At 49.9% G+C, this 16,619-nt stretch overlaps 1 protein-coding gene across 1 annotated transcript in view; it reads left to right on the top strand.

Annotated features, from left to right (window-relative positions):
* Positions 1–16,619, top strand: part of LOC107307205 (arf-GAP with Rho-GAP domain, ANK repeat and PH domain-containing protein 1-like) — a 103,691-nt gene that overhangs the window by 36,917 nt on the left and 50,155 nt on the right. Inside the window, exons 10-13 of the mRNA XM_085541624.1 lie at positions 925–1,196; positions 6,984–7,090; positions 9,876–10,075; positions 14,011–14,096. Of these exons, the coding sequence (XP_085397750.1) occupies positions 925–1,196; positions 6,984–7,090; positions 9,876–10,075; positions 14,011–14,096 (665 nt within the window). The remainder of the gene's footprint in view (positions 1–924; positions 1,197–6,983; positions 7,091–9,875; positions 10,076–14,010; positions 14,097–16,619) is intronic.

Here is a 16,619-nt window from a genome sequence, read left to right as displayed (position 1 = left end):
ATAGTGACCCCATATCCCATACTGACCCCATAATGACCCTATAGTGACCCCATATCCCATACTGACCCCATAAGGACCCTATAGTGACCCCATATCCCATACTGACCCCATAATGACCCTATAGTGACCCCATATCCCATACTGACCCCATAAGGACCCTATAGTGACCCCATATCCCATACTGACCCCATAAGGACCCTATAGTGACCCCATATCCCATACTGACCCCATAAGGACCCTATAGTGACCCCATATCCCATACTGACCCCATAAGGACCCTATAGTGACCCCATATCCCATACTGACCCCATAAGGACCCTATAGTGACCCCATATCCCATACTGACCCCATAAGGACCCTATAGTGACCCCATATCCCATACTGACCCCATAAGGACCCTATAGTGACCCCATATCCCATACTGACCCCATAAGGACCCTATAGTGACCCCATATCCCATCCTGACCCCATAAGGACCCTATAGTGACCCCATATCCCATACTGACCCCATAAGGACCCTATAGTGACCCCATATCCCATACTGACCCCATAAGGACCCTATAGTGACCCCATATCCCATACTGACCCCATAAGGACCCTATAGTGACCCCATATCCCATACTGACCCCATAAGGACCCTATAGTGACCCCATATCCCATACTGACCCCATAAGGACCCTATAGTGACCCCATATCCCATCCTGACCCCATAAGGACCCTATAGTGACCCCATATCCCATACTGACCCCATAAGGACCCTATAGTGACCCCATATCCCATACTGACCCCATAAGGACCCTATAGTGACCCCATATCCCATACTGACCCCATAACGACCCTATAGTGACCCCATATCCCATACTGACCCCATAAGGACCCTATAGTGACCCCATATCCCATACTGACCCCATAATCTCCCCACAGCCGAGCGCTCCCATTGGCTGCAGCTGCTGCAGCGTGTGCTGGACGAGCAGCGTGACCCCAAAGACCCCAAGAACGACCCCATTGACCCCAATGGAGACCCCAATAATGACCCTATTGACCCTATTGACCCCATTGACCCCAGTGCTGCCCCCATTGATCCTAATGGTGCCCCGGTGCTGATGCGCGGCGCCCTGGAGCTGCGGGGCTGCAAACAGGGATCGGTGTATGTGGAGCTCAATAGGGACACACTGAGCCTGTACCGCAACCAGCAGGTAGGGGGGTAATTAGTTATGGGGGGTAATTAATTATGGGGGGGGTAATTATGGGGGGGGGCAATAAGGGGGGGCTGCAAACAGGGGCTGTATGTGGAGCTCAATAGGGACACACTGAGCCTGTACCGCAACATGCAGGTAGGGGGGGCAATTAATTAGGGGGGGGTAATTGGGGGGGCAATTAATTATGGGGGGGTAATTAATTATGGGGGTTAATAGGGAGAGATAGGGGGGTAATGGAGCTGCAAACAGGGGCTGTATGTGTGGCTACATAGGGACACACTGAGTCTGTACTGCAACCAGCAGGTAATGGGGGCAATTAGTTATGGGGGGTAATTAGGGGGGGCAATTAATTATGTGGGGGGCAATTAATGGGGGGTAATAGGGGGTGATAGGGGGGTAATGGGGCTGCAAACAGGGGCTGTATGTGGTGCTACATAGGGACACTATGAGGCTGTACCGCAACCTGCAGGTAATGGGGGTAATTAGTTATGGGGGGGTAATTATGGGGGGGCAATTAATTATGGGGGGGCAATTAATTATGGGGGGGCAATTAATGGGGGGCAATAATGGTGGGGGCAATAAGGGGGGGCTGCAAACAGGGGCTGTATGTGGTGCTACATAGGGACACTATGAGACTGTACCGCAACCAGCAGGTAATGGGGTAATTAGTTATAGGGGGGTAATAAGGGGGGGCAATTAATTATGGGGGGTAATAGGGGGGTGATAGGGGGGTAATGGGGCTGCCAGCAGGGGCTGTATGTGGTGCTACATAGGGACACACTGAACCTGTACCAAAACCAGCAGGTAGGGGGGGCAATTAGTTATGGGGGGTAATTAGGGGGGGTAATTAATTATGGGGGGGTAATTAATTATGGGGGGTAATAGGGGGGCAATAGGGGGGTAATGGGGCTGCGAACAGGGGCTGTATGTGGAGCTCAATAGGGACACACTGAGCCTGTACCGCAACCTGCAGGTAAGGGGGTAATTAGTTATGGGGGGTAATTAATTATGGGGGGGCAATTAATTATGGGGGAGGGGTAATTGTGGGGGGGGGCAATAAGGGGTGGCTGCAAACAGGGGCTGTGTGTGGAGCACAATAGGGACACACTGAACCTGTACCGCAAACAGCAGATAATGGGGGTAATTAGTTATGGGGGGTAATTAGGGGGGGTAATTAATTATGGGGGGGCAATTAATTATGGGGGGGGCAATTAATGGGGGGTAATAGGGGGTGATAGGGGGGTAATGGGGCTGCAAACAGGGATCGGTGTATGTGGAGTTCAATAGGGTCACTATGAGGCTGTACCGCAACCTGCAGGTAGGGAGTGCAATTAGTTATGGGGGGTAATTAGGGGGGGCAATTAATTATGGGGGGGCAATTAATTATGGGGGGGCAGTTATTGGGGGTAATAGGGGGGTTATAGGGGGGTAATGGGGCTGCAAACAGGGGCTGTATGTGGAGCTCAATAGAGACACACTGAGCCTGTACCGCAACCAGCAGGTAATGGGGCAATTAGTTATGGGGGGTAATTAGGGGGGGGTAATTAATTATGGGGGGGGGGTAATTATGGGGGGGAGGCAATAAGGGGGGGCTGTAAACAGGGGCTGTATGTGGAGCTCAATAGGGACACACTGAGCCTGTACCGCAACCAGCAGGTAGGGGGGGCAATTAATTAGGGGGGGGTAATTGGGGGGGCAATTAATTATGGGGGGGTAATTAATTATGGGGGTTAATAGGGAGAGATAGGGGGGTAATGGGGCTGCAAACAGGGGCTGTATGTGGAGCTCAATAGGGACACACTGAACCTGTACCGCAACCAGCAGGTAACGGGGTAATTAGTTATGGGGGGTAATTAGGGGGGGCAATTAATTATGGGGGGGGCAACTATTGGGGGGGGCAATAGGGGGCGATAGGGGGGTAATGGGGCTGCAAACAGGGGCTGTATGTGGTGCTATATAGGGACACTATGAGACTGTACCACAACGTAGAGGTGGGGGCAATTAATTATGGGAGGGGCTATTGGGGGGGCAATTAATTAGCACGGGGCAATTATTGGGGGTAGTAATAGGGGGGTAATGGGGCTGCAAACAGGGGCTGTATGTGGGGCTGAACAGGGACACTATGAGACTGTACCGCAACCTGCAGGTAGGGGGGGCAATTAGTTATGGGGGGGGGGGGGCAATTAATTATGGGGGGGCAATAAGGGGGTAATAGGGGGGCAATAGGGGGGTAATGGGGCTGCGAACAGGGGCTGTATGTGGAGCTCAATAGGGACACTATGAGGCTGTACCGCAACATGCAGGTAGGGGGCAATTAGTTATGGGGGGGTAATTAGGGGGGGTAATTAATTATGGGGGGGCAATTAATTATGGGGGGGGGCAATAGGGGGGTGATAGGGGGTGATAGGGGGGTAATGGGGCTGCAAACAGGGGCTGTATAGGGACACTATGAGGCTGCACCGTAACCTGCAGGTGGGGGCAATTAATTATGGGGGGGGGCAATTAGGGGGGGGCAATTAATTATGGGGGGTAATTAGGGGGGGCAATTATGGGGGGGCAGTTATTGGGGGTAATTATGGGGGGGGTTATTATGGGGGGTAATTATGGGGGGGCAATTAGGGTGGTAATAATGGGGGGTAATTATGGGGGGCAATTATGAGGCGGTATTAAGGGGGGGTAATTAAGGGGGGTAATTATGGGGGGTAATTATGGGGGGTAATTATAGGGGGGTAATTATGGGGGGTAATTATAGAGGGTAATTATGGGGGTAATTATGGGGGGGTAATTATGGGGGGGCAATGGGAGGGACAATTATGGGGGGGTAATTATGGGGGCTAATTATGGGGGTAATTATTGGGGGTAATTATGGGGAGGTAATTGTGGGGGGTAATTATGGGGGTAATTATTGGGGGTAATTAAGGGGGGGTAATTATGGGGGGTAATTATGGGGGGTAATTATGGGGGGCAATTAGGGGGGGTAATTAGGGGGGTAATTATGGGGAGTAATTATGGGGGGCAATTATGGGGTTAATTATGGGGGGTAATTATGGTGGGGGCAATTATGGGGGGGCAGTAATGGGGGGGGTAAAAGGGGGGGTAATGATGGAGGGCAATAAGGGGAGGGCAATAACAGGGGGGTAAAAGGGGGGGCAGTAATGGGGGGGCAATAAGGAGGGGGGCAATAGGGGGGCAATAATAGGGGCAATAAGGGGGGGCAATGGGGGGCAATAATGGGGGGGCAATAAGGAGGGGGGCAATAGGGGGGCAATAATAGGGGCAATAAGGGGGGGGCAATAGGGGGGTAGTAATGGGGGGGTAAAAGGGAGGGGCAGGAATGGGGGGATAGAAGGGGGAGGCAATAATGTGGGGGGCATAATAACCCATAACCCCATAATAACCCCATAAAATCCCATATATATCCCCTATATAACCCCATATATCCCATATATCCCCTATCTAACCCTATATAACCCCATAACCCCATCTATAACCCTATAACCCTATATCTAACCCCATAACCCCATCTATAACCCTATAACCCTATATCTAACCCCATAACCCCATCTATAACCCTATAACCCTATATCTAACCCCATAACCCCATCTATAACCCCATAACCCTATATAACCCCATATCCCCCTATATAACTCCATTTATCCCTTATAACCCCCTATATCGCCTATATAACACCATATATCCCCTATATAACCCTATATAACCCTATATAACCCCATAACCCCATATATAACCCCATATATCCCCTATATAACCCTATATAACCCCATAACCCCATATATCCCCTATATAACCCTATATAACCCCATAACCCCATATATCCCCTATATAACCCTATATATAACCCCATAACCCCATATATCCCCTATATAACCCTATATATAACCCCATAACCCTATATAACCCCATAACCCCATATATCCCCTATATAACCCTATATATAACCCCATAACCCCATATATAACCCCATAACCCTATATAACCCCATAACCCTATATATAACCCCATAACCCCATATATCCCCTATATAACCCTATATAACCCCATAACCCCATATATCCCCTATATAACCCTATATAACCCCATAACCCCATATATCCCCTATATAACCCTATATATAACCCCATAACCCTATATAACCCCATAACCCCATATATCCCCTATATAACCCTATATAACCCCATAACCCCATATATCCCCTATATAACCCTATATATAACCCCATAACCCTATATAACCCCATAACCCCATATATCCCCTATATAACCCTATATATAACCCCATAACCCTATATAACCCCATAACCCCATATATCCCCTATATAACCCTATATAACCCCATAACCCCATATATCCCCTATATAACCCCATATAACCCCATAACCCCATATATCCCCTATATAACCCTATATAACCCCATAACCCTATATAACCCCATAACCCCATATATCCCCTATATAACCCCATATATCCCCCATATAACCCCATATATCCCCTATGTAACCCCATATATCCCCTATATAACCCCATATATCCCCTATATAACCCCATATATCCCCTATGTAACCCCATATATCCCCTATATAACCCCCTATATCCCCTATATAACCCCATAACCCCATATATCCCCTATATAACCCTATATAACCCCATAACCCCCTATATCCCCTATATAACCCTATATAACCCCATAACCCCATATATAACCCCATAACCCTATATAACCCCATAACCCCATATATCCCCTATATAACCCTATATAACCCCATAACCCCATATATCCCCTATATAACCCTATATAACCCCATAACCCCATATATCCCCTATATAACCCTATATATAACCCCATAACCCTATATAACCCCATAACCCCATATATCCCCTATATAACCCTATATAACCCCATAACCCCATATATCCCCTATATAACCCTATATAATTCATAACCCCATATATCCCCTATATAACCCTATATAACCCCATAACCCCATATATCCCCTATATAACCCCATAACCCTATATAACCCCATAACCCCATATATCCCCTATGTAACCCCATATATCCCCTATATAACCCCCTATATCCCCTATATAACCCCATAACCCCATATATCCCCTATATAACCCTATATAACCCCATAACCCCCTATATCCCCTATATAACCCTATATAACCCCATAACCCCATATATAACCCCATAACCCTATATAACCCCATAACCCCATATATCCCCTATATAACCCTATATAACCCCATAACCCCATATATCCCCTATATAACCCTATATAACCCCATAACCCCATATATCCCCTATATAACCCTATATATAACCCCATAACCCTATATAACCCCATAACCCCATATATCCCCTATATAACCCTATATATAACCCCATAACCCTATATAACCCCATAACCCCATATATCCCCTATATAACCCTATATAACCCCATAACCCCATATATCCCCTATATAACCCTATATAATTCATAACCCCATATATCCCCTATATAACCCTATATAACCCCATAACCCCATATATCCCCTATATAACCCCATAACCCTATATATAACCCCATATATCCCCTATATAACCCCATATATCCCCTATATAACCCCATAACCCTATATATAACCCCATAACCCTATATATAACCCCATATATCCCCTATATAACCCCATAACCCCATATATCCCCTATATAACCCCCTATATCCCCTATCTAACCCTATATAACCCTATATACCCCTATATCCCCCTATAACCCCAGGAGCAGCAGCAGGGTTATGGGATCACGTCCATCCCGATGGCGCTGGGATCCGTACGGGATGGGGAACGACGCAGCTTCCAATTGATCACCCCATATGGCAGCTTCAGGTTGGGGGGCACTGCCCCATAGCGACCCATAACCACCCCATAAACACCCCATAGTGACCCCATAACCACCCCATAACCACCCCATAGCCACCCCATATCTCCCGATAGCCACCCTATATCCCCCCATAACCACCCCATAACACCCCATAGCCACCCCATAACGACCCCATAAGGACCCCATAACCACCCCATAACCACCCATAAGGACTCCATAGTGACCCTATAGCAACCCTATAGCCACCCCATAGCCACCCATAAGGACCCCATAGCCACCCATAAGGACCCCATAGCGACCCTATAGTGCCCCATAGCCACCCCATAACGACCCCATAAGGACCCCATAACCACCCCATAGTGACCCCATAACCACCCCATAACCACCCCATAGTGACCCTATAGCCACCCTATAGCGACCCCATAAGCTTCCAACTGCTCATCCCATATGGCAGCTTCAGGTGGGGGCACTGCCCCATAGCGACCCTATAACCACCCCATAGCCACCCCATAGCCACCCCATAACCACCCATAAGGACCCCATAACCACCCCATAACCACCCCATTGTGACCCCATAACCACCCCATAACCACCCCATTGTGACCCCATAACCACCCCATAACCACCCCATAACCACCCCATATCACCCCATAACCACCCCATAACCACCCTATATCCCCCTATATCCACCCTATATCCCCCCATACCCCCTCTATCCCCTTTCAGCTTCGTGGCCCCATCCCCATCCTCCAAGCAGAGCTGGCTGTGTGCCCTATACGGCACCTCACCCCATAACCACCCCATAACCACCCCATAACCACCCCATAAACACCCCATAACCACCCTATATCCCCCCATAACCCCCATAACCACCCTATATCACCCCATAACCACCATATATCACCCCATAACCACCCCATACCCCCTGTATCCCATTCCAGCTTCGTGGCCCCATCCCATGCCTCCAAGCAGAGCTGGCTGTGTGCCCTACACGGCACCTCACCCCATAACCACCCCATAACCACCCTATATCCCCCCATAACCCTCCCATAATCCCCCATAGCCACCCTATATCCCCCCATAACCACCCCATAACCACCCCATATCACCCCATAACCACCCCATATCACCCCATAACCACCCTATATCCCCCCATAACCACCCTATATCCCCCTATAGCCACCCTATATCCCCCCATATCCACCCTATATCCCCCCATTATCACCCTATATCCCCCCATAACCACCCTATATCCCCCCATAACCACCCTATATCCCCCCATATCCCCCCATATCCCCCCATACCCCCTCTATCCCATTCCAGCTTCGTGGCCCCATCCCATACCTCCAAGCAGAGCTGGCTGTGTGCCCTACACGGCACCTCACCCCATAACCACCCCATAACCACCCTATATCACCCCATAACCCCCTATAACCACCCTATATCCCCCCATATCCCCCCATATCCCCCCATAACCACCCTATATCCCCCCATAACCTCCCTATATCCCCCCATATCCACCCTATATCCCCCATAACCACCCTATATCCCCCCATTATCACCCTATATCCCCCCATAACCACCCTATATCACCCCATACCCCCTCTATCCCGTTGCAGCTTCGTGGCCCCATCCCATACCTCCAAGCAGAGCTGGCTGTGTGCCCTACACGGCACCTCACCCCATAACCACCCCATAACACCCCATAACCACCCCATAACCACCCTATATCCCCCCATAACCACCCCATAACCACCCTATATCCCCCCATTATCACCCCATATCCACCCTATATCCCCCCCATAACCCCCATAACCACCCTATATCCCCCCATAACCACCCCATAACCACCCCATAACACCCCATATCCACCCCATATCCCCCCATACCCCCTCTATCCCCTTTCAGCTTCGTGGCCCCATCCCATGCCTCCAAGCAGAGCTGGCTGTGTGCCCTACACAGCACCTCACCCCATAACCACCCCATAACCACCCTATATCACCCCATAACCACCCCATAACCACCCCATATCACCCCATAACCACCCCATATCACCCCATATCCACCCTATATCCCCCCATATCCACCCTATATCCCCCCATAACCACCCCATATCACCCCATATCCACCCTATATCCCCCCATAACCACCCTATATCCCCCCATATCCACCCTATATCCCCCCATATCCACCCCAAATCACCCCATACCCCCTCTATCCCATTCCAGCTTTGTGGCCCCATCCCCATCCTCCAAGCAGAGCTGGCTGTGTGCCCTACACGGCACCTCACCCCATAACCACCCCATAACCACCCCATAACCACCCTATATCACCCCATAACCACCCCATAACCACCCCATAACCACCCTATATCACCCCATAACCACCCCATAACCACCCCATAACCACCCCATAACCACCCTATATCCCCCCATAACCTCCCTGTATCCCCCTATATCCACCCTATATCCCCCCATAACCACCCTATATCCCCCCATAACCACCCTATATCCCCCCATATCCACCCTATATCCCCCCATATCCACCCTATATCCCCCCATAACCACCCTATATCCCCCATATCCACCCTATATCCCCCCATAACCACCCTATATCCCCCCATATCCACCCTATATCCCCCCATATCCACCCTATATCCCCCCATAACCACCCTATATCCCCCATATCCACCCTATATCCCCCCATAACCACCCCATATCCCCCCATAACCACCCTATATCTCCCCATATCCACCCCATATCCCCCCATACCCCCTGTATCCCCTTTCAGCTTCGTGGCCCCCTCCCCTGCGTCCAAGCAGAGCTGGCTGTGTGCCCTACAAGCCGCGGTGTCGTCGTCCCTGTCCCATTATGGGGCGGCTGAACGTGTTTGGGGTCAGGAATCCAACAGGAGCTGCGCCGACTGCGGGGCCCCACAACCAACGTGGGCCTCCATCAACCTCTGTGTGGTCATCTGTGATAAATGTGCTGGTATGGACCCATAGCGACCCATAGCGACCCTATATCGACCCATAGCTGCCCCATATCAGCCCTATATCAGCCTCCATCAACCTCTGTGTGGTCATCTGTGATAAATGTGCTGGTATGGACCCATAGCGACCCATAGCGACCCATAGCTGCCCCATAGTGACCCTATATGGACCCATAGCGACCCTATATCAACCCATAGCGACCCTATAGCGACCCATAGCGACCCTATATCAGCCTCCATTAACCTCTGTGTGGTCATCTGTGAGCAGTGTGCTGGTATGGCCCCATAGCGACCCATAGCGACCCTATAGCGACCCATAGCGACCCATAGTGACCCCATAGTGACCCATAGCGACCCTATAGTGACCCTATATTGACCCTATATCGACCCTATATCAGCCTCCATCAACCTCTGTGTGGTCATCTGTGATAAATGTGCTGGTATGGACCCATAGCGACCCATAGCAACCCTATAGTGACCCATAGCGACCCATAGCGACCCTATATCTGCCCCATAGCGACCCTATAGCGACCCATAGCGACCCTATATCAACCCTATATCAGCCTCCATCAACCTCTGTGTGGTCATCTGTGAGCTGTGTGCTGGTACGGACCCATAGCGACCCATAGCGACCCTATAGCGACCCATAGCGACCCTATATGGACCCATAGCTGCCCCATAGCTGCCCCATATCGACCCTATATCAGCCTCCATCAACCTCTGTGTGGTCATCTGTGATAAATGTGCTGGTACGGCCCCATAGAGACCCATAGCGACCCCATAGCTGCCCATAGCGACCCTATATCGACCCTATATCAACCCTATATCAGCATCCATTAACTTCTGTGTGGTCATCTGTGATAGATGTGCTGGTACGGCCCCATAGCGACCCATAGCGACCCATAGCGACCCATAGCGACCCTATATTGACCCTATATCTGCCCCATAGCGACCCTATATGGACCCATAGCTGCCCCATATCGACCCTATATCGGCCTCCATTAACCTCTGTGTGGTCATCTGTGAGCGTTGTGCTGGTACGGCCCCATAGCGACCCTATATGGACCCATATGGACCCATAGCTGCCCCATAGAGACCCATAGCGACCCTGTATCTGCCCCATAGCTGCCCCATATCGGCCCTATACGGGCCCCATAGCTGCCCCATATCGGCCCTATACGGGCCCCATAGCTGCCCCATATCGGCCTCCATCAACCTCTGTGTGGTCATCTGTGAGCTGTGTGCTGGTACGGACACATAGCGACCCTATAGTGACCCATAGAGACCCATAGCTGCCCCATAGCGACCCTATATCGGCCATTTATCGGCCTCCATTAACGTCTGTGTGGTCATCTGTGAGCGGTGCGCTGGTACGTCCCCATAGCGACCCTATATGGACCCATAGCAGCCCTATATGGACCCCATAGCTGTCCCATAGCTGCCCCATATCTGTCCCATATCGGCCCTATATCTGCCCCATATCGGCCCTATATCTGCCCCATATTGGCCCCATAGCTGCCCCATATCGGCCTCCATTAACCTCTGTGTGGTCATCTGTGATAGATGTGCTGGTACGGACCCATAGTGACCCATATGGACCCATAGCTGCCCTCTATGGACCCCATAGCTGCCCCATATTGGCCCCATAGCAACCCATATCTGCCCTATATCTGCCCCATATCGGCCCTATGTTGGCCCCATAGCTGCCCTGTATCTGCCCCATAGCTGTCCCATATCTGCCCCATATCAGCCCTATATCTGCCCCATAGCTGCCCCATATTGGCCCTATATCAGCCTCCATTAACCTCTGTGTGGTCATCTTTGATCAGTGTGCTGGTATGGACACATAGTGACCCATAGCAACCCATATGGACCCATAGCTGCCCCATAGCGACCCATATGGACCCATATCTGCTCCATATCAACCCTATATCGGCCTCCATTAACCTCTGTGTGGTCATCTGTGAGCGCTGTGCTGGTATGGACCCATGGCGACCCATAGCAGCCCTATATGGACCCATAGTGACCCATAGCTGCCCCATATCTGCCCCATAGTGACCCTATACCAGCCTCCATTAACCTCTGTGTGGTCATCTGTGAGTGCTGTGCTGGTACAGCCCCATAGCGACACATAGCTGCCCTATATGGACCCATAGTGACCCATAGCTGCCCCATATGGACCCATAGCTGCCCCATAGCAGCCCTATATGGACCCATAGCTGCCCCATAGCGACCCGTATCTGCCCCATATCGGGCAGTTTGAAGCTTATGGGGTGGTTATGGGGTCATTATGGGCTGGTTATGGGTGGTTGTGGGGGGTAATGGGGGGCTATGGGGTGGATATGGGGAGTTATAGGGTGGTTATGGGGGGATATACAGTGGTTATGGGGTGGGTATAGGGGGTTATGGAGTTGTATGGGGTAGTTACAGGGGGTTATAGGGTTGTTATGGGGTCAATATGGGGTCGTTATGGGGTGGTTATGGGGTCTTTATGGGGTTGTTATGTGGTCCTTGTGGGATTGCTATGGGGTCATTATGGTCTGGTTATGGGGTGGCTATGGGCTGGTTATGGGGTACTTATGGGGTGGCTATGGGGTCCTTATGGGGTTGTTATGGGGTGGCTATGGGGCACTGCCCTACATGATGCTGCCATTTGGGGTGTGCAGCTGGGAGCTTATGGGGTTGTTATGGGGTGGCTATGGGGTCACTATGGGGTTGTTATGGGGTGGCTATGGGGTCACTATGGGGTTGTTATGGGGTGGCTATGGGGTCCTTATGGGGTTGTTATGGGGTGGCTATGGGGCACTGCCCCACCTGATGCTGCCATTTGGGGTGTGCAGCTGGGAGCTTATGGGGTCTTTATGGGGTCGCAAAGGGGTGGTTATGGAGTGGTTATGGGGTCACTATGGGGTCCTTATGGGGACGCTATGGGGTGGTTATGGGGTGGCTATGGGCTCGTTATGGGGTGGCTATGGGGTCACTATGGTGTTGTTATGGCGTGGTTATGGGGTCACTATGGGGTTGTTATGGCGTGGTTATGGGGTTACTATGGGGTAGTTATGGGGTTGTTATGGGGTTGTTATGAGGTAGCTAGGGGGTTGTTATGGGGTGGCTATGGGGTAGTTATGGGGTGGTTATGGGGTTGTTATGGGGTAGCTATGGGGTTGTTATGGGGTAGCTATGGGATTGTTATGGGGTGGTTATGGGGTTGTTATGAGGTAGCTAGGGGGTTGTTATGGGGTGGCTATGGAGTCACTATGGGGTGGTTATGGGGTAGCTATGGGGTGGTTATGAGGTTGCTGTGGGGTGGCTATGGGGTTGTTATGGGGTGGTTATGGGGTTGTTATGTGGTCGCTATGGTGTGGCTATAGGGTTGTTATGGGGTGGCTATGGGGTAGTTATGGGGTCACTATGGGATGGTTATGGGGTAGCTATGGGGTGGTTATGGGCTCTTTATGGAGTTGTTATGGGGTGGCTATAGGGTTGTTATGGGGTGGTTATGGGCTCTTTATGGGGTTGTTATGGGGTGGCTATAGGGTTGTTATGGGGTGGTTATGGGCTCTTTATGGGGTTGTTATGGGGTGGCTATAGGGTTGTTATGGGGTGGTTATGGGCTCTTTATGGGGTTGTTATGGGGTGGCTATGGGGTTGTTATGGGGTGGCTATGGGGTTGTTATGGGGTGGCTATGGGGTTGTTATGGGGTGGCTATGGGGTTGTTATGGGGTGGCTATGGGGTGGCTATAGGGTTGTTATGGGGTGGTTATGGGCTCTTTATGGAGTTGTTATGGGGTGGCTATAGGGTTGTTATGGGGTGGTTATGGGCTCTTTATGGAGTTGTTATGGGGTGGCTATGGGGTTGTTATGGGGTTGTTATGTGGTCGCTATGGGGTGTCTATAGGGCTGGATTTAATGGGGTCGGTTCCTGCCCCATAGGGGAGCACAGGGCGCTGGGCCCCAACGTCAGCAAAGTGCGGAGCCTGAGGATGGACAGGAAGGTGTGGACTGAAGAGATGCTGCAGGTCAGAATGGGGCTGCCCCATAGATTGACCCATAGATGGACCCATTGACACCCATAGATGGACCCATAGATTGACCCATAGATGGACCCATAGATGGACCCATAGATTGACTCATTGAGACCCATAGATTGACCCATAGATTGGCCCATAGATGGACCCATAGATTGACCCATAGATGGACCCATAGATTGACCCATAGATTGACCCATAGATGGACCCATAGATTGACCCATAGATGGACCCATAGACGGCCACATAGATGGACCCATAGATTGACCCATAGATGGACCAATAGATGGACCCATTGAGACCCATAGATTGACCCATAGATTGACCCATAGATGGACCCATAGATGGACCCATAGATGGACCCATAGATGGACCCATAGATAGCCCCATAGATTGACCCATAGATGGACCCATAGATGGACCCATAGATTGACCCATAGATTGACCCATAGATGGACCCATAGATGGACCCATAGATGGACCCATAGATGGACCCATAGATTGACCCATAGACTGACCCATAGATGGACCCATAGATGGACCCATAGACTGACCCATAGATTGACCCATAGATTGACCCATAGATGGACCCATAGACTGACCCATAGATGGACCCATAGATGGACCCATAGATAGCCCCATAGATTGACCCATAGATTGACCCATAGATGGACCCACAGATGGACCCATAGATGGACCCATAGATTGACCCATAGATTGACCCATAGATGGACCCATAGATTGACCCATAGATGGACCCATAGACTGACCCCATAGATGGACCCATAGATGGACCCATTGAGACCCATAGATGGACCCATAGATGGACCCATAGATGGACCCATAGATTGACCCATAGATGGACCCATAGATGGACCCATTGAGACCCATAGATGGATCCATAGATGGACCCATAGATGGACCCATAGATGGACCCATAGATTGACCCATAGATGGACCCATAGATGGACCCATAGATTGACCCATAGATTGACCCATAGATGGACCCATAGACTGACCCATAGATGGACCCATAGATGGACCCCATAGATGGACCCATAGATTGACCCATAGATGGACCCATAGATGGACCCATAGATTGACCCATAGATGGACCCATAGATTGACCCATAGATGGCCCCATAGATTGACCCATAGATTGACCCATAGATTGACCCATAGATGGACCCATAGACTGACCCATAGATTGACCCATAGATGGACCCATAGATTGACCCATAGATGGCCCCATAGATGGACCCATAGATGGACCCATAGATTGACCCATAGATTGACCCATAGATGGACCCATAGATGGACCCATAGATTGACCCATAGATGGACCCATAGATTGACCCATAGATGGCCCCATAGATTGACCCATAGATTGACCCATAGATTGACCCATAGATGGCCCCATAGATGGACCCATAGATTGACCCATAGATTGACCCATAGATGGACCCATAGACTGACCCATAGATGGACCCATAGATGGACCCATAGATTGACCCATAGATTGACCCATAGATGGACCCATAGATGGACCCATAGATTGACCCATAGATGGACCCCATAGATGGACCCATAGATTGACCCATAGATTGACTCATAGACTGACCCATAGATGGACCCATAGATTGACCCATAGATGGCCCCATAGATTGACCCATAGACTGACCCATAGATTGACCATTAGAATGGCCCCATAGAAAGAATGTCTGGCCCCATAGAATTGCCCCATAGAATGGTCCCATAGAATTGCCCCATAGAATGGTCCCATAGAATGCCCCATAGAATGGCTGGACCCATAGAATGACCCCACAGCCATGACCCCATGTAATGACTGCCCCCATTAACCCCATATAATGATCCCTCCCCTTATTACCCCCCATTATTACCCCCTTATTAATTACCCCCTTATTAATTACCCCCTTATTAGTTACCCCTTATCAATTACCCCCTTATTAATTACCCCCTTATTAATCACCCCCTTATTAATTACCCCTTTATTAATCATCCCTCATTAATTACCCCCTTATTAATTACCATCCTTATTAAACACCCCCTTATTAATTACCCCTTTATTAATCACCCCTTATTAATTACCCCCTCATTAATTAATTACCCCCCATTAATTAATTACCCCTCATTAATTCCCCCTCATTAATTAATGACCCCTCATTAATTCCTCTCTCATTAATTAATTCCCCCCTCATTAATTACCCTTCATTAATTCCCTCCTCATTAATTCCCCCCTCATTAATTCCCCCCCATTAATTAACCCCCCTCATTAATTAACTACTCCTCATTAATTAATTCCCCTCATTAATTAACTACTCCTCATTAATTATTTCCCCTCATTAATTAACTACTCCTCATTAATTATTTCCCCTCATTAATTACTCCTCATTAATTAATTACCCTCATTAATTAATTACCCCTCATTAATGGATTCCCCCTCATTAATAATCCCCTCATTAATTCCCCCTCATTAATTACCCTTCATTAATT

This window comes from Coturnix japonica, chromosome 1, assembly GCF_054131305.1.
Source record: "Coturnix japonica strain WE chromosome 1, WE-NBRP24, whole genome shotgun sequence".
NCBI lineage: Eukaryota > Metazoa > Chordata > Aves > Galliformes > Phasianidae > Coturnix > Coturnix japonica.
Note: the sequence above shows the minus strand (reverse complement) of the source record. Positions and strands in the feature narration are given on the sequence as shown.